Genomic DNA, 19,626 nt, shown 5'->3' with positions numbered 1-19,626 from the left:
TTGACGTGCTTTCTGTCAGGGACAAATAGTACACGGCTCATGTAATCCCTGCTTCGGAATATCCTAGCAGGCAGACCCAGATACGCCACTTTGAGTTATGTTCAGCAATTTGGTTGAGAATAAACATCAACTCAACTTTCTATGAACCATAAATCAACTAAAGCTGTGTGATTTGCTGGATGTATAGGCAACTACTTTGTATGGTCTTAAAGGGTAATTGAAACTACTTGCATCAAAAAGCTGCTCAGAAACTGAGGTAATATCTATTTACAAATTCAGAACAACTTGTATTTTTCTGATGCAGATGCAGAGTTCAGAGGATCAAATCTAACAAACAGAAGGTACATTAGATGGATTCTGAAAGTCTTGGAGCAGGCTGTGTAATCAGAATTAATGCTTGCACAGTGTGCATTAATGGGTCACTGCCACAGTTAGCTGGTGACAAACTTTGGCTCTATATTTCATATTGCTGCTGTGTCATGCTGCTGTTTCTCTGTGGAAAGCCTCTGCAGCATTAACTTACAGCTGGGACCACTGCTGCCTGCAGACTCAAGGTTTGGGCCGGGTTTGGATCACAAATATATTCATGATCACTAAACATTGAGAACTAATTGTTATTTAAACTGCCATCTACTAAAATGAAGGCAAACCCGTCCAAAACATATGCAAAAGAAATTAACAACAGGTGACAAATTTGATGCAAACCATTCAAAGAAATCTTCATAAATGCATATTTACTACACACAGGAAGATGAGTATAACGTAATCTCTTTGTTACAAAATGCCTTTATAGAGCAAAGCAAGTAGCTCTACCCCAAAAAGGAAAGCTATGTTTCAAAATTAGTTAATGTTGAAATTCGATTTGACTTCTGAAAGCTGTAAACACTCCTTAACCCTTTAAAACCTTTGAGCTACTTACACCAACTTGCAGAAGTATTGAAACCTCTTTTGTCACATTACAACTCCAACCTTCAAAATATTTTAGTGAGATTATTTTCTTCTTGTATTATTTTCTTCTTACTGTTATCAGAACTTTATATTATTAAAAATCCCAAAGGTTTGATGTGCATTTGTTCAGCCCTCTTTGCTCTAACACCCCTAAACAGAATCCATTACAACCAATTGCCTTCAGAGTCACCTAACTAGCAAATATAACCTGCCTTTGATTTATTTATTCTCAGTATAAATGCAGCTGTTCTGTGAAGAAGAGGTTTGTTAGAAAAACATTAGTGAACAAACAACATCAGCTATTGTTCAAAGAAAGGCATGTGAAGCCTCTTTGGAGGCTGCCACAAGTCATGTAGGGGACACAGCGAACATGTAGAAGAAAGTGCTGTGGTCAGGTGAGACCAAAGCTTTCTGCCCTACATGGAAAACCTTATCTGTACATTAAAGCTAACACTGCATATCCCCCTAATCTCCATCAACATTATAAAACATGGTGGTGTCAGCATCATGGTGAGGGGATGTTTTTATTAAGCAAACACAGAGAAGCTGGTCTGAGTTGATGGGAAGCTGGATGGAGCTTAATACATAGTGGAAGGAAATCTGTTACAGGTAGAAAAAGACAGCAGAGATTCATGCTCCTGCAGGAGAAAACACTAAACAACAGCATAACTAGAAAACACTCTGAGTGCCATACTAAACCATGTACAATATATGCATAAAACTAATAAACTAACTAGTAAATGAAAACATTTTTTTTTCCTCCAAACATCTTATATACAGATGCTAAATGTAAGATAAGTCAAGTTCATCCCTTAGGAAGATGTCCTGGCAGTGCTTTCATTTCCATCCAGTCAACAGCCAAAAATAAGAAAACACCCACAGAATACGAGCATAATGTTAGACTTTCCAACATTTCAAGTACATTGCTTTTTCCCACAGAACACGTCATTTGCATATAAACCATGGAGGCTAAGAAGTGGCAGAAGGCTAAAGATTTAAGAGGCTCAAAGTCTTGAGTTTCTTTTTAAAATTTTCCCACAAAGTACAATTATAGTTTGCTGAAACAAATACCTTGAAAACCGGCAGCATTTACCTCATCTAGGAACACTTGCCAAAAATAGTTATTTTCCTTTAGTCAAGAGTGAAGGAAAGGCACAATGGGGCAATGAACACTCGAACAGATAAGCGCACATTTGTAAGCAAATTGAGAGGAGGAAAAAATGGATTTGTGTAAGCATTTTCAGAATCTTTTTATAGGAAGCAAAAGGCCAAATGTTGATGAAACATTTAAGGCATGCTTCATTCTAACTCTGCTGAAGGCTATTTAGCTAAGCCAAAACATAAGAAAGCTTTTTTACTCCACAATAAACTTTTTTCCAGAAAGGTTTTTAGCCTTAGAAATCTTTTTGACAGGCTACACAACACTGTTTTCTTTTATTTTGTGTATTAAAATATCAACATTTAGTTTCAGCAAAGTGCCTATGTCACTGGAGATAGGCACCAGCCTCCTGTGACCCTGCATAGATAAGTGGTTATAGACGATGGATAGATTAACATATACAGATATAAACATATGTACTTAGGACCAAAGATTGCGGCTGCTGGAATATTTGGGTGCACAGGGTCTAAAACGGTGTGCAAAAAATGTTTATCTTTGTATGGAGCATAGTGTAACACAGTGCTTTCCCCCCGCACCACCTACAGAAATATTTCTGGCTTTAAAAACAGTCAAAGTGTGAGAAATAGGGGGTGGTCAGCCATCAATTTTAAGAAAATAATGCTGTTTTATAATTGGCAAGGTAAAGTTAAGCCTCAAATTATTCATACATATTGCAGATTTATGTGAGGTTTAAAGTTAACCTTTTTTCTTACCAACATGCTTCTTCTGATTAGAAGTAATGTTACTGTTTTGGAGTGGCCCAGCCAGAGTACTGACTTCTGTGGATAGACCTAAACATTAGGGTGATGGCAAGGTGGCCTTCCTACCTCAAACATTTAAAGCTCTTCACCAAAGACAAATTATCAGTGGAAATGTGCAAAAAGCTGGTCAGTAATTATACGCAGGGTTTGACTACTGTAATGCGAGCAAGGATTTTTCCATTGATTATTGAGAAGGGTATACATCATTTTTGACAGGCCATGTTTTTTTTTTGTAAACAATAACAGATACAATATTTTAAATAAAATAATTTTCAAAACAAATACTCATTTTAATTATTCTGCTGAGATGGCTTTCACAAATTTCTTGTCATCACAATATGGTAAATGGACTGAATTTATATAGCGCTTTTCCAGTCATACAGACTGCTCAAAGCGCTTTACACTAGAGCCACATTCACCCAATTGCACTCACACATTCATACACCGATCAGTAGGCAACTTGAGGCTAAGTGACTTGCCCAGGGGCACATTGCCATTTGGCAGGAGGAAGCTGGAATTGAACCCACAACCTGATTGCAAGACGACTACTCTTCCTACTGAGCCACAGTCGCCTCAATATCAGTGTAGGGGAATATTAATGTGGGAAAGAGCTGCTTAGATTGCAATAAATATTAGCTAATTATAAAAATCCAATGCTACGCACTATCTGGGGTGATGAATAATAATAAATAAATAAAACCAATGTAAACCAACATTAGTGCTGTAGAATTAGGTATTTGTTTTTATGTCGCAAATCATATTGCCTTTGCAACATTCAACAACAATAACTCATAAGCCATGTTTTTGTAATATCATGCAGCCTTACTTCTGTTATTGTATAAAGAGCAGAATGGCAAAAAGTATCAAATCCAAACAGTGAAAAAATGTATGACTGGCATCACTATAACTGTAGTCTATTATCTTTGATTATTTTAGCAGTAGTAAGAATAATTCTTCCTTTTTAGTTTTTAATAAAAGCAAATAAGTGAGAGGTTACCTGTTTTAGTTAAAATGAGGTATATTTACTCAAGGTTATCTTGTAAAAAGAATCTAATTCTGACGCAGGCCCAGTCAAAACTGCTGACTTAGTAACACAACCCTAACAAGGAAACAGAGCTCATGATCTAATTTCCTAAACATTCTGTAAATAAATGACGTTACTAAAAAAGTTCACTTTATATTGAAAGCTATTTAAAAAATGCATCACCTTTGATCAATTTGCAATACTAACAGACATGTTTTGACATTAAGAGGCAGTTTAAATGCTGAATGTGTGTTTATTAATTTCCCTTGCTCTTTCGGTAAGTTAAATGAGATGAAGAGGCATGCCTTCACAGTGCTTGTCTGTGTGCGTATGTAAAGGTCAGGGGTTATAATGAGAGGACTGGCGAGGTCAGAGAAGCCAGAGGGCTCCACCTCCCTGACAGGCCACATAACTCCACACCGGCTGTTAGCATGCTAATCCTTGCAGGAGCTCCACGAGCACTCCATTCGTTTGGCCCGATCGAGCCATCTCTCACTGTGACTAACTGGCTCCCTGCTCGGCCATCAGCTGGCCCCCGTAGCAGACAAGTCTTCTCCACTAATAATGGACAACAGAGGTAGCATTACCCTGACAAAGCTGCTCCTGACAAATTATTGTGTGCTCAGACAGAACGCAGAAAGATATGAGTTTTGCTGCTCTTGTTGGTCGAGTATAGTTTAGGGTGTGTTGTGATGTCATGCATCCCTGACAAAACACTCAAAATCAATTGCAATCCATCTTCCGGAGAAGCAGGTCACAGAGCTGAGTTCAGGACTGAGCTGTGCAGAGCTTTCTGGGCCAGGCAGAGAAGGAACACATTAACACACACATACAATCACTCATAGAGGCATCCCAAGCAACACCGGCCAGGAGTAGGAGGAGGAGGAGGAGGAGGGAGAATCTTCCTATGGAGGGGATGATGCAACCCGAGTGAAATTTTTGGAATGAAACTCCTGCTGCATTAGCGCAGACCTGCAGGACGGAGAAACACAGCCCAGCTTGTCTTGTTTCTTTGTTCAAAGTCAGGTTTGATTATAGGCATATTTTTCTTTTGCTGCAGACGGCAACCTGTAATGTCTAATTGCCTCTACTAAGACGCAGCATGGCTCTTTCATGTTCTTGGCATCGTGACTTCCTGGCCTCAGTGAACGCAGTGAGCCCAACGATCTGTTCTCTTTGTGAATCTGCTTGCCAGACATGTTCAGGTAAAGGGCTGAAATATCAACACAAAGGTGTTTAGAAGGAACCATAACTCGCTTTATGACCTGCACTGGTTATAGCTCCCCATCTGTAGCAAAAGTAATCTGTAGTATGAGCAAATTTAAACAGGACTGCAAGTGGCCTTTAAAATGCATCCACTCTTGTTTTATTTCAATAACATTGACTTGTATCAGTATACATACACCTTGAGCTTTTTCACATTTTGTCACGTTATAACCACAAACTTTAAAGTATGTTATCTGGATTTTTAATGATAAACAAACACAAGGTGGGGGAAGATTGTTAACCTGAAAAAAACAGTTTTAAAAAAAATATTTTTTACATCATAAATCTAAAAAGTGCATTTGTTTTTAGCTCCCTTTATTCCAGTACCCCGATCTAAAGTCCAGTGCAACCAATTGCCATAAAAATTCACCTGACTAGTAAATAGACCTGTGTTTAATCTGAAGACGAAGGAACACAGCAGATAGGTCAAGGATGAGAGATGTGGAGAGGTTTAAAGGAGGATTAGGTTATACAAAAAATATACCAGGCTTTGAACCTCTCACAATTCACCATTTAATCCATCATCCAATATTAGAAAATGTACAACTCCAAACCTACCAACATGCTAGAACATACTATGCACATTGTGAAGCATTTTAGTGGTGGCCTCTTGCTATAGGGTTGGGATAATGGATGGAGCTAAGGTAATACAAGGGAATCATGGAAACAATAGTGTTAAACTTGAGACTTGAGACCGGGACAGATCTTGAGCATCTAGGAGGAAAACAACCATAAACATACAGCCACAGCTACAATGGTATGGTTTCAGTATAACCATATTGTTTTAGAATGCTCCAGTCAAAACCCTAAGCCTAAATCTAATTGAGAATCTTTGGCAATACTTAAAAATCCATGTGCACAGATGCTCACCATTCAATCTGACTGAGTTCGAGCAATTTTGCAACAAAGAATAGGCAAACATTTAAGACTCTAGATGTGCAAAGCTGGCAGTGACACACCCAAAACAAAGTTTCAAGAAAGACTCAAAGGTGCTAAATGCCCTCTTGAGATTTTTATTCATAAAATATTTTGAAAACAATGTATCCTTATCCTTCCACCTGTCCATTTATATAAAATACATTGTTTTTTGGTTATCAGGTGACCAAATGTGAAAAGGTTTAAGGGTTATAAATACTTTTGGACTGTAAGTCAAAGCATACATCTTTAATCTACCAGCAAAACAACTAATTTTATTTGTTAGATACAAGATGAACAGAACCTTTGGTAAATGGGTCTGCTTTATACTTGAGGTGTTTATATCACCTGTCAGGTCAACTGGATGATTAGACTCCACACTAAATGAGATTAAGACACCTGCTTCGACTCTGAGCTACTCTCGGGCTTTCTAACTACTTTAACTGTCTGGGCCTATGGTGAAGGCTGCTCCAAATGTATTTAGCTTGACCAAGGACAAATACATTACTTGAATTAAATTACTTCCACTTGAAGCAACATGAATAAAACAGTCTTGGTGACAGCTACATTTGCATTTGCTAAGGAATGAAAAAAAAGTTACAAGGTAAAGGTTTGGCTTGGAACGCCAACACCACATGAAGATGTATCAACGGTAAACAGTAGCTCCACTTATTAAATGTCATCTCCATATCATCACAGCTCAATTGCCACAATGATTACGACATAAAATCCGGGCTGATGAATAGTTCTGGCAATCATTTCTACACCTACTCCTTTTGAACAGATCCCCACCTCCCATGCTGCATTGCTGGGGAAAGGAGAAATGACCAGCTCTTTGTGCTCGCCATGCTTCTCATCCCCGTTGAGCTTGGTAGCAGCAGCAGCAGCAGCCAGTGACCATTATAAATGGCCTCTATTAGCATGGCTTGGTCGCAGAGGGGAGAGAAATAAAATCATTGAAAGGATGTAGGCCTGCGCTGATGTCCTGGCCCCCGCTATCAAACTCAGCTGACTCCCGTTCCCCAGCTTCCCTTCTCTCCTACACCCATTCCTGCGAGGTACAATCCTAAAGACTAGATTACTAGTGATACATAGAGTCATTATGGAAAGGGTTATGGCAATAGTATCACTTGCACAGCTGACAATAGCTATAATAGGGGACTATTTCTTCAGAGGTAGCATTATAATAATAAAAGTAGTTCTCAGCATGAGATTCTCATGGTATGATAAGCTTGGGAAAAAAATGACAATTTTTAAGCAAAACTGTTTAACATAATAACTGCTTTTATTCAAAAGACAAAAGCAACAATTATTCTCACTGCTCCTAAAATAATATAACATGATGATTAATGGGGTTATAATTATGTTTTCTATGACATTTATTGTTATTTGATTTTGATAAAAATATAAAAGAAAAACAAGAGCTTATGGCATAAGATTTTTTTGTTTTTATAAAGTAAGACCATTACAACAAGCTGATATTAGCTGATTAATGTGTCAGTCTGTCTGCTCGGGTAGCCAGCCGGCAGCCATCTACTTTAAAGTCAAGCTGATTTGCCAACTCTTTTAAAACAGCATTTAATTAAGAGTAATGGATGATGCTAGCACTGAGCAGTTGTGGTGTATTTTAATATAATCGTAGAACATTTTTTAGAGCCATATTTGTTTTTGTGGTGTTTAGATTTAATGTGGTGATAGATTTTGAGCCAGAAATAAATTTTGATGAATTTAAAAAATAACTTTCATCATCACTTAAACCATCATTGCAATAAAACACCCCCAAACACACACATCTCTCTGTGGTACTCCTTGAGATTCCACACTATGATCGTCTTTTAACAGCAAGAAGTATTTTCAAACTGCCCAATTTGCCTTAATTTCTTCATGCTAGCTGACTTCATACAGTTGGAGAAAACTTTGGTCACTTTCTCCGACATTTCATTAAAATGACTTCAAACTGTAGGGAAAGAAAACTTTTATGATTTTAAACGCTTAACTTTTCAAAACCTTGGTATTTCGTGATACTGGTAACCGACCTAACACTAAATTTCTTCATAAAACATGCTTTATAATAATGTCAACAAATGATGTCAACAAAAGTTAACAGGTTACTGTAAGTGTAGATCTTTTTAAAAACGGAGATAAACTAAATACTAAACTGTGAAGAAAAGATCAGAGAGGCTGCCACAGCCATTACGAAGTCCAATGCACTGCAGCTGAACAGGTACCACATCAGGGCATGATTTAAGGACACAAGGAAAAGAAGAAAAGAGTAGAATAAACACTGTCAAGCAGAGTTAATGAAAAAGGGGACAACATGAAGGAGAGGATCATAAGAGGTTTTTTTTTTTTGTGGGCATTTCTACAAACTTCACTTCTATGGCGTATGTTACAACTTTAAGGGTAATCCTGCCCTTAGTTCTAAAGTCTCTGCTACACAACAGGGTTAGAAAAAATGGCAATTGATCTAAATTGGCTACAAGAAGGGGCAGCAAGAGGAGCTGAGGAAAAAAATGCAAACATTCTTTGGTTGTAATCAATGGGTTTAAACATAAAACATAAAAATGTTTTTAATAAGATGGAGAAGAAAATGAAAAAGGGAATTTCTGGCTGTAAGACTGTACTCATTTACTCTCAACCTCTTTGGTTACCTGGTGTGTATTATTCAGCAAAAGACTTCAATAAAGCCATATGACCGAAGCGCACACAGTGAGTCACTTTGCCTGTAATGTGTGGGTCGTGCTGTCTTTTACTGCTAATTTGGAAATCTTCCACGGGAACCTCGGGAAGGTGTTGGGAGGCAGTGAAGGAAACACGGCCTTCAAACAGCTTGCAGTCAGCCAGCGAGGTGGCAAGCTAAAGGAGTATAGTGCCTCCAGCTAGTTAAAATACGAGCACAGCGGGGGCTCACTAATGAAAGCGGGGGCCCCAGCCTGGGAAGCAGGGCTGTATATCGCGGCGAGTAGACAGTTCTTAGAATCAGATTGCGAGCACTGCCTATAGTTCTAGGGCTGCTGGTGATTAACCATCCAACAGGGAGTAGCTACTACAGCTGGACTATTAATAAAAGATCCCTCCATTTCTGCACGCACCTTCTCTGACCTCTTTGGTTTCTTTCCATGCCTGCAGACAATCTCTGCCATCTGAAACTGTTTCTTGTCATAATCAATTCCTAACACATGGTGGATATCACACATTGTTTATATAGAGACAGAGAAACTTTTTAGGATTTCAAACACCACACTGATAAAATAAGATGTGTAACAATTTGCATACATTTTATTTGAGTTGATTTTGATCAATATTTGTGTAGAAACTATATAAATGAGGCAGCTGAAAAACATTTAAATTACTGAAAAAGTGGTGGACTTTAAAATCTATTCTAAAAAACATAAAATGAGAAACCTTTTCCAGGACAGAAACATTTAATTTTAGCAACGACTGGCTAAGAAGCTAGACTTGCCTGCAGGTTTTACTTAAGCTTGGTGCTGTTGTTAAACTAATGCAGAATACAGGCTTTTTAAATCTATTCTAACAACATAGTATCTAAACCTTTTTCCTAATACAAGGTTGTGTTGTCAACCAGTAATAACTAGCTGAGAGACTCAACTGGCTAGCATTTTTGCTGTTGCTAAATGATAAAACTGGATGCAAACTTTAATTTACTCTTCGAACATGGGATCTTTTCAACTTTTTCCTGACAAAAACAGCTAAGATATGTCATTCACTGGCAACGGCGGCCTCAACGTTAAAAAGTTTTGCTTGTTAGCAAGTTTAACTTTAGCATTAGTGCTGTCACTAAACAATTTAAAGTTGGATGCAAATTTAAATCCTGGAGACTTTCTCAACCATAAGTCTTATGGCAGTTCTTGACTTTTACTAAATTGTCATATTTAAGCATAAGTCATATATACATTCTAGTCTTAAGACTTTCTGCTATACATATGAGAAACTCCTCTTTAAATTTCTTAAATATATTTCTATTTAGGATTTGCTACCAACATAGAATTAAAATTTAATCACTAGTCATTATTACAAACTAACACACTGGATGAAAATGTTAAATGATTTAACAGCTAAAAAGTTAACATCCTCCAAAATTCATTTTTACAGTGTGGCAGCTCATTCTTCATGCCCTCTACTCCTCTGGGAGATGTTCTGCAGGTACAGCAGATCAATTAGTGACCTCTCATTAGATGGCCATTTGCAGAGAATAAGCCTTCCCTTGAGGGACAAAATAAAAAAAGAGAGTTAATGCACCATCATTCTTGTTGGATGATGGTGCTTTTATTCATTCAAAAAAGGCCATGTTACTAAAGCCTTTTTTTACATACTGTCAGCTATGGTTATAAAACTAAGAGTCATATGATGTACATTAGAGACGTAAACCAGTTAAAGGTGTAGATAGCCATAACGTTTCAAATTGAAAATAATTTAAATGGATCTGCACTTTCCTTTTCGAGGGAGAATTGACTGCTGTCCTTAATTGCTAAACTAGAGGGTTACAGTGCCATCGTTCTTATTATCTGTTAGCCCTTAATAAGTATTATTGGTGAGCTATATTAATTTAACTAAACACAAAGGCTTAATGTTGACACAAAGTGTTTTAACAACCTAAATATCCCTTTTACACATTGGTAAGAAAAATAATTCATCTTTTGTAATATTTATATCATTAGCATGGCTTTACCAATCATTTTTGTCATTTCATTTAATCCCTGTAGATGATTTCACAATCCTACTCTTGGTGATTTATGACACCCCATGGGGACATGACCCTAACTTTGGTAACCGTTACATTTATATAACTCCAGAAAAGGCCCTGAAGCACTGTTACACCAAAGGTTCTGGTGGGTTTAACGATTTAACGTTAATTCTGTCTGAACATTATGCGTGTTGTCAACTATGATTATGAAACCAGTCATAACAAAATAAATTAGAGAAGAATAGCTACTGCACCATTTATCATTATCCTCACTTTGATCATCATCCCACTCAAAAACACAAAACTTCCTGAAAAACTATAAGTCTATATCACCCATCACTAAGGTAAATAGTCCGAAGGCCTAAAAACATCAGAAATAACTCTCGTTTTGTTTTTAGAGAGGAGTAACTACAATAATAAATTACTATCTTTACTACTACACAAAACTGAAAAAAGAAAAGAACTTCCCCTCCGCCTGAAAACAGAAACCACTGCAAAAATATATCTGAATTCAGCATCTCTATATATATAACAAGAAGTCAGAAGATGTCAAGCCATTCCAGTCTCTCTTTGATTGCTGATTTTTGAAAAAGCTTTAAATCTTAGAGCTAAAAACTAAACATAGGCTGGTGTGATATCATATAACCTTCAGTAAAACTACCCCATTCTTACTTTTTTACATTTTATACAAACATTTGTAACGTGATCGAACGGCTTTTATTTAAAACGGAAAAACATCAATTATCTATATTCCTGATAAAAAATACAACACAGTGATCATTACAGTTACAACTATTGTTATTTGGATTTTCCTACACAGACTTAGGCAACAATTTAGTAATAATTTCTAAGAGTTTATTTTGCAGAATATTACACCTTTTTGCCATTCTGCTTGATATAGACTCAGATAAGTATACAAACCTGATATTTACTGGTTTATTAGTCAAGCTATCTGCTCAGGTAGCCAGCCTGCAGTAGCTGTTTCACAGTCATACAGTCATTGTAATTTGCCAAGTGTAGTTATAAAATAGTTACCTCAACAATAGTTAGGGATGACACTAGGGTTGGGCAATTGTCATATAGTTTTTTGTTGTCCTGGAAAACAATTATTTGTAGAGCAGCATTTGTTTTTGTGGGGCTCTGATTCTACACAGCAATATATTCATAGCCTAAAAGCCTGATGAATTTTTGAATAGTTTTTATTAACACTTCTATTTTCATCACAATAAAACCATAAAATTTCATAAGTAATAAAACCTGTAGTTCATCCCACCCATCCCTGGGTGGCACTCCTTTAATTTACACAAAATAGCTGTGTATGTTTTTCACAACCTGAAATATTTCCAAATAATGTAATTCATTTTTTTAGTAAAAAAGAAAAAAACAATGTAGTAGCTCTCTTTCAGACAGCTGACTGGCAGTGTGTAGCAACATATTGGAGAGGGGAAAAGCTGCATTACAGTTGAAGAAAACATAGGTCTCTCTGGCACTTTCTCTGGCATCACATTAAAAGAAACATCACAAAATATTTGCTGTTTTGAAGGTGTACGTTTTTAAAATGTTGGTCTACCTCATCCCATGCTGACTAAAACCTAATCAGGATAAAACGAAATAAACTCAACATTGTCTCTAGAATAGGCAAACAAAATGTGGTTGGGTTCAGGGGATCTCATGAGCCCAACACTCGAGGGATTGAAGCTGTAAATGTAAAGCGGGGTTTTTCACCCAAAGACTGACTGAATGTAAACTCTTCCTAAGTGGAAACATTATTAGAGTATTGTTTAAAAACCACGAGTTGTGGTTTGTACTCATTGTTAGCATTTTTCTGCAAATAAATGCTTGAAATGACTATGTAACATATTTTATTTGAAATTTGAGAAAAATGTTTTCAGTATTTCATAGAATATGCTTAAAATGTGGATTTTACTTCATGGTAAAATCAGATACAAACAAGACACAATTTAACAATAGTCTTGTTTTTCCCACAGCTGTACATTGCTAGCCAATCTTAGTGCTGATGCACATTCATACGCACGTGCCCCCTACCCCCCCCCCCCCCCCCCCCTCCCGCCTTTCAATGTTCACTCGCACACACTCGTAGTGTAACAGGCAGCAGAGCGTACTGTTCATAGCCCACTCTCTCAATAACGCATGCTTTCGTGACTCCCTCTTTGGGCTAGTGTCGTGATGTTTCTGCACGATAAGATGATTTGAAGAGCAGCGCCAGGTTTAAAAAAAACATTTTACTATCTGTGGCCAAAAATTCCCTAAAAACAACAAGCAAGAAAGTCAATCAGGCGTCTCAAAATTTGCCAACATTCGCGCACTAATCGTCCCCTATCCGTGCGTCATGTGTGCCAGATTCCTCCCCCTCGCTCGCTGGAGCCTTCAGGGGACCGGAGGTAATTAGACCCACCTTTGTGCATGCCCGTGAAGCGGTCCTTCAACACAGTGAGCTCGTAGATCTTGCCGAACTCCTCGAAGAGGGGCCGGAGGTCCTTCTCGTCCAGGTTGCGGGGGATCTGGCCGATGAAGAGTTTGATGGCATCGTGGTCCTTCATGGGTATGGTGGCCGGGCATCCCGCCGGGCTGTGGCTTAATCCGTTCACGAGCCCGTTCGTGTTGGCGGATACGACGCCGACACCGTGCACCGCGCCGTCTACCTGCCCGTTGGTTAAAGTTGCCATCTTCGGACCTGCCGCGGTGAGAGTTGGGGATGGACACAGGACAACGGCGGCAGACGGCGACGGACGGAGAGTCGTTTTTAAAGAAGAGGAAAAATAAAAAAATAAAAAGAAATGAGAAAATTTTTATTCCGAGACCAAGCCTTGCCAGAGAGTGTCCGCTCCCGTCCTATCAAAGCCAGTATTTACAATGATTGGAAAACACATGTAGCGTGTAGCGAAGACTCATCAAAAAAGCGCGCAGTGCCCAGTTGGTCCCGATAGAGGCTTTGATTCCTTATATTTATGTCCTACCCAATAACTCGTTCATTGATTTCATAAAAGAGAGAAAGAAAGAGAGGAAAGGAGAAGGGGAGGGAGGGAGAGAGAGAAAGAGAGAGAGAGAGAGAGGAAGAGTGAGAGAGCAATAGCGTTTACTGTCTATTTACACCCACGTTCCTCCGTCCCAGCTTTTTGGCACCCTTTTATTTTTTTGCATTGAGGACTTGGTATGGGTGTCTTCTCGGTTTAAACGGACAGGAACGGTTCAATGTTTGCCAGAGCAGCGGGGAATTTTGAGTGAAAGGGGAGCGCTTTCAACTCACTATTTATAAACCGAACCATTTTCTCTCCCCATGTTTCTTATGCGAAGAGCCAGTGGTACATTCCATCGAGGGAAGAAGGTCTATAAATAGGGAAATATAGAGAATACGGTCCTTTGTGCTCCAACTCAGAGCAAATAACGGCTCATTCACCAACTTAATGTCATACAGTGAAATTGACTAAGAAGTGTATCTCATCTGAGGGGTGATAATCATTTGCACGTTTCTATCAATTTAGATATGAACTATTAAACATGTAGAGTTTATTTGAAAACAGTTAAAACAGTGTTTAAGTTTAAATAACTGCAATATTCTCTTTCTGCTACCCTTCCACCAGCGAGGACAGCAGCAGAGAGCCGCTGCCTCCCCGCTTCTTTCGTGGACAGTGGACAGCTCCGCGGTGCTGAAATGTAGCCCTGCCAGCCGAAGCCAACATGTTTGTTCCTTTGGAGAAAGAAATGTCTTTCAGTTTCCTACAGCTCGTTTTTAGTCAAGAAGAAACGCAGGATGTTGTTATTGTTCGCCTCGCTGGTTAGATGACGAATTATTAGTTCCAACATCTAGAGTCATGTGGAATAAATACGACTTGATTATTTTTTAGTGAGACAAAGTCTGTGAGCACCGCCGAGTGGCGTGCAGAGGGGCCACATGGAGAGAAGACAGGAATCCCACAAGAACAAGAGGGAAGAACAAGAGGGAACAGATGACTGAAGTTTTAATGCAGTGGTGAAGATGACGGTAAAGTTACATACATATTTGTATAGATATATTATTTCTAAAATGGTTTTCTTTATAAGGTAAATCCAAGAGTTCTGTGATAGTATATACAGGACCTTTATTGCACAGCAGGGACATTTTAAATTGAATACAAAAAGCAAGAAGCTAAAAACATAAACAACCAATCAGGGATCTACCATAAAGGGACATCCGGGGTGAGTGCCTCCCTTTGCCACCCCACAGATATACTATATATATACACTCTCCCTCTCCCCCAACAAAGCGTCTTCTGCAAAATGTAATTTGTATTATTTAACTTAACAAAGATCATGCAAGACTAAACATCAATTCAGATAGATAGATAGATAGATAGATAGATAGATAGATAGATAGATAGATAGATAGATAGATAGATAGATAGATAGATAGATAGATAGATAGATAGATAGATTAAAAAAAAGTCAATCCAGACTTCTTTAAAACAATAGAATAGCCTTTTTAATTTACTGCTAAATCATAAGCTGTGAATTTGTTACCAATTTCCTTGCCAGACACAGAATACCGCTATATTATTTATTTCCATCCACATTGACTGGACATGCAAACAAGCACTAGAGAGCCTATTTGGTGCACAACAGGCAAATACGTTTTTTAAGCCTCATGTCACAGTCATGCAACCTTGTGCTGAAATCCTTATTGCACATATCAAATACCACCACTGTAAATTCTTATGAAGCACAGTATGAAATCAGTTTTCCTTCTGTGTTTCAGTTTGGGAAAGTAATAGAACAATCTTTCCTTTTTAATGATTGGTATATCTGCTTAATTCCCCTAGAGAGTCAGTTCATTGTCTTTAACACAACTCCCAAAGGGGGAAGAGTATCCATTTTTGTGGAAACGTTTAAAGCTAATCGCTTTTTAAACCTAACCTGATGAATAGAATTGCTGTAAAGGTACAGTATTAATGAACCTTCTTTTTTCAGGCTAGACAGTCAGTTTCAAATAGTAAATTGTAGTAAATTGTATTAAACACACAGTAAAATATTTTGGAGGGTATTAAATATAAGCCATTTCAATTATCAAAATGTTAAACAATTATGTTAATTTGAAAATGTAAAGTCCAATTATGATTAATTTACAACACCAGTACCTATAGTTTTTGGGTTACAAATCCTACCTAAACATTTTACGTAGAATTTAACTGAAGATATTGTTTTAGTCGATCATTATACTTATTGACTGTTTGAGATACAGAGAACAGTAAAGCTGATGTCGTGTTATGAATGAATATATCAACTTAGTATAAGTTAATAACCTGCATAAACAGGTGTTTGAGAAAATTTCTGTGCAGGAAAAAGAGTTTAAGTTTGTGTCCATCTTTAGAAGCAACGCTAAAGTCCAACATGTAAGTTCAGCTTCTTAAACCTGTGGCAGCTGGTGCCAATGAGCTGCACTTTCAAAATATTGTTGGACAGGGACAAGTCTTATATACCACCCTGATAAAACAGATTATTACTATTTCAGTAAGTTTTTTTTTGTGTTTTGTCACTAACCAATTTCTAAGCATTAATTAGTTAGAATTTGACTAATTTAGTAGAGGAAGCACATTTTGAGATCAATCAAGTTGTGACAATGGTTTAGAATGATTTTCTTTATTTTCTTTATGATTACAGTCATACAGTTAAACATTCAACACCAAATAAAATATAAGCAACTTGTCACTGCAGTTTTACTGGTTCAATTCAAATTGATTTTTTTATCGGTGAAACCCTGGGACAACCATGGATGGCCATACTTTACATACCATACAAAACAAAACAAACATGGCTCCTGTAAATTAGAGAAATTCTATGAAATAATGTTGCTTTCTTTTAGCGATTATTAGGCCTCCCAAACCCACCAGACCCCACTATTAAGTCAAATCCACCATGACATTAGGGAACCATTAGGTCACAATAGACTGACAGACACCACAGCGCCAGCTCTCCTCTTTCTGCTCTTCTGCCAGCTAAATGGGCCGATAATGTCATTCCATTCTCATGCCATGACCGAGCCCAAATAGTTACTGGTTGGGGCTGGGGGAACTATACAGAGCTTGGCTTTTCTTTTGCCATGACACCGTGCTCTGCTCTGTCCTCTTAGCTTTCCCTGGGGGCCACACTCCATTCAGCACAGCAGTTCTGCCCGAGCTCACACCTGACTTACCTCCAGCAATATTTTTTAATAGAAGAGAAAAATGGAAGGGCACAAATCATTGTAAATATGTTCAATGGGTACTGCCATGACAATTATGTAAGGAATGTTCTCCACGATGGCTCCTTCAATGTCTGGCTTGTGACACAACCTAACTGCAAGGTCAATCAGGCTAACCCATCAGATGGATATTAATAACACAAAATTGACAAATAACAGAGGGTTTTGTGCTCCTCAAATTGTACTTGTCTCATTCTGTTTAGGTATATCTGACATCATGGATCCTGAAAATCATTTTCAACTTAATGAGCAAAGGCAGAACATAATACTCCTAAACCTGGTCAGCATTTTTATTTTTGTTGCATTAAATATTCCCATAATCTGTTAGATAGTATTGAGCATGTTTTGTTCCGTTTTTTTAACGGGGCAATCGGTTCATGTTGGACAACTGGAGAAATCTCACAGGAATAAGACTCTGTCTATGGTTCTGAAACTATAAAGCAGCGGTGAGTACAATTTGCCTCTGTCCTTGGTTCTTAATTAAAATGTACAAACTAGTGTTGCTCTTTAGGAAGAAAAAAAAAGAAAATATAAATTCTCTGTAGGGTTTATTAACAAGGCGTAGATGATCCTGCACGGACTCCTTACACTTCTCCAAACATTCTTCTGAGCTCATCAAAAAGAGGTCATTTCATCCCCCTCCCCTGTCCCTCCAAATGAACCTTTGCAATCAAACAGCAGGGGAGGCCTATTTTCTCCTGGAATATTGCCTGGTTGCTCGTCATGGCTTCAATTTTCAGTTTCAGCACTGTAAACGGTCCCAGCAAGGCAAATAAATGAAAAGGGAAATGAAATTCTGGGTAGCCAAGTTACACAAATAGATTGATAATCTGCACAGGCCACCCTAAAGTGCTCAGGCATTTTCAATATTACCTATTCTGCATAGTAATGTCTTTTCTCACCTCGCCTTCATGTGGGACAAAGTTCTAAATCTCCCTTAGCCTTGGGATATCCAGGCTGTATATCACCTTCCAGTAATTTAGGAGGGAGAGAGCACAAAGGGGTAAGGAAACGGCAGGCTCATGTCTAAATGCTAAGAAAGTTTAGAGGGACAAGAAGGGCAGGAGGGTTCTCTTTAACTTGAGTAGTGCTGCTTTGTTAGTGTGGGGTGTGGATGTGCCAAAAAAATTAATTTCTTTGATAATTTAAAAGGTGTGTCTACAGTTCTATAAAAACATAACTGAGTAAAATCATTTTTATAAGTTAAAATCCACTTTAATTGTTAATGTCCTCCATATATAATGCCCTGAAAAAGTTTTTATATCCCAGCAATTGTTTTAAATTGTGACGGGTTACAACTTCAAGCCTCAATGTGTTTTTGTGTAGCATTTTATGTGAAAGACCAACACAAGTTAGTAAATACTTGTGAAGTGGAACAAAATAATATATGGTTTCAAAAAAAAACATTATAGATTCTTGTGCAAACTTTCTAGAGCATCATTTTATTGCATTTACAGATGCAAATCTTGAGGTATCCATTTCCAGCTTTATGAATCTGTAGACCTAAATGTTTTGCCAATTTGTCTTTGCAAAACAACTTAACTTTAAGTTCAAAAAAGTGTCTGTGAATGTCAAAGATCAAGCCTTGGCACAAGATTCTTGACTCTGACCTGGCCATGCTAACACATTAAAATGTGTTTAATCTGAACTATTCTATTGTATCACAGGCTGTACCTTTTGGGAGATGAACCTCTGCTGAGTCCCAAGTGATTTGCAGCCATTAACAAATTATCTTCCAGTATTGACTTGTCTTTATTTTCATCTATCTTCCCATCAACTTTGACCTACTTCCTTGTACCTACTGACAAAAAAAAAAAAAAAACATCCCCAGAGCATGATGTTGCGGCCATCATGTTTCACTGTGCAAATGATATACTATATAAATGATATACTAGATTAGATTAGATTTCCTTTTCATTCAACATTTAACTTGAAGCCCAAAAATGTGAAGTTTGGTCTCATCAGAACAGAGCACCCCTTTCCATGTTTCCCCAACGTGACTTTATATAGAGCTTCTCATGACTTCTCGGCAATGGATTTTCTAACCACTTTTCCATAAAGCCAAGAATTATGGACTGTAAGAGTAGTATTTATCATGTAACGTTTTGCTATGGATCTTTACAGCTCCTCCAAAGTTACAACGAGCCTCTTTGCTTCTTCTCAAAACACCGCTCTTCCTGCAGGGCGTGTCACTTTATCTGGATAGCCATGTCTTGGTACGATGGAGGTTGTGCTATACTCCTTCTCTTTTGTGATAATGAACTGAACAGTGCTCTGTGAGAGATTCAAAGCTTTGGATATTGTTTTATAACCTAACCCTGATTATTCACAACTTTATCCCTGTCCTGTCAACTGTGCTCCTTGATTGCTGAGTGCACTAGATCACAACAAATGCACTCCACATTAAGTAAAGGAAAATAAACACAAAGAGACATGGAAGTTTCGAAATGTAAGGGTATTTTATTTATTTCTATCATATATGTGATCATTTAAATGAATTAGTAATAATTAGATTAAACAAATAGGTAAGCAAATAAATAAATAAGTAAATGTTTCAATAATGTATTACATTTGCTAACAGGTAAATGTCAAATTATTATTCAAAATAACTGA

The 19,626-nt window shown here is 37.7% G+C and overlaps 1 protein-coding gene across 5 annotated transcripts in view; it reads right to left on the bottom strand.

Annotated features, from left to right (window-relative positions):
• celf4 (CUGBP, Elav-like family member 4) overlaps positions 1-13,923 on the bottom strand; it is a 167,020-nt gene extending 153,097 nt beyond the window's left edge. For all 5 annotated transcript variants that reach the window (XM_047347446.1, XM_047347450.1, XM_047347448.1 and 2 more), the window contains exon 1: positions 13,195-13,923. In XM_047347446.1, the coding sequence (XP_047203402.1) occupies positions 13,195-13,465 (271 nt within the window). In that variant the 5' untranslated portion in view covers positions 13,466-13,923. The remainder of the gene's footprint in view (positions 1-13,194) is intronic.
• Positions 13,924-19,626: the final 5,703 nt, after the last annotated feature.

This window comes from Girardinichthys multiradiatus, chromosome 20 (assembly GCF_021462225.1).
Source record: "Girardinichthys multiradiatus isolate DD_20200921_A chromosome 20, DD_fGirMul_XY1, whole genome shotgun sequence".
Classification (NCBI taxonomy): domain Eukaryota; kingdom Metazoa; phylum Chordata; class Actinopteri; order Cyprinodontiformes; family Goodeidae; genus Girardinichthys; species Girardinichthys multiradiatus.
This window is presented reverse-complemented; position numbering and strand designations above follow the sequence as displayed.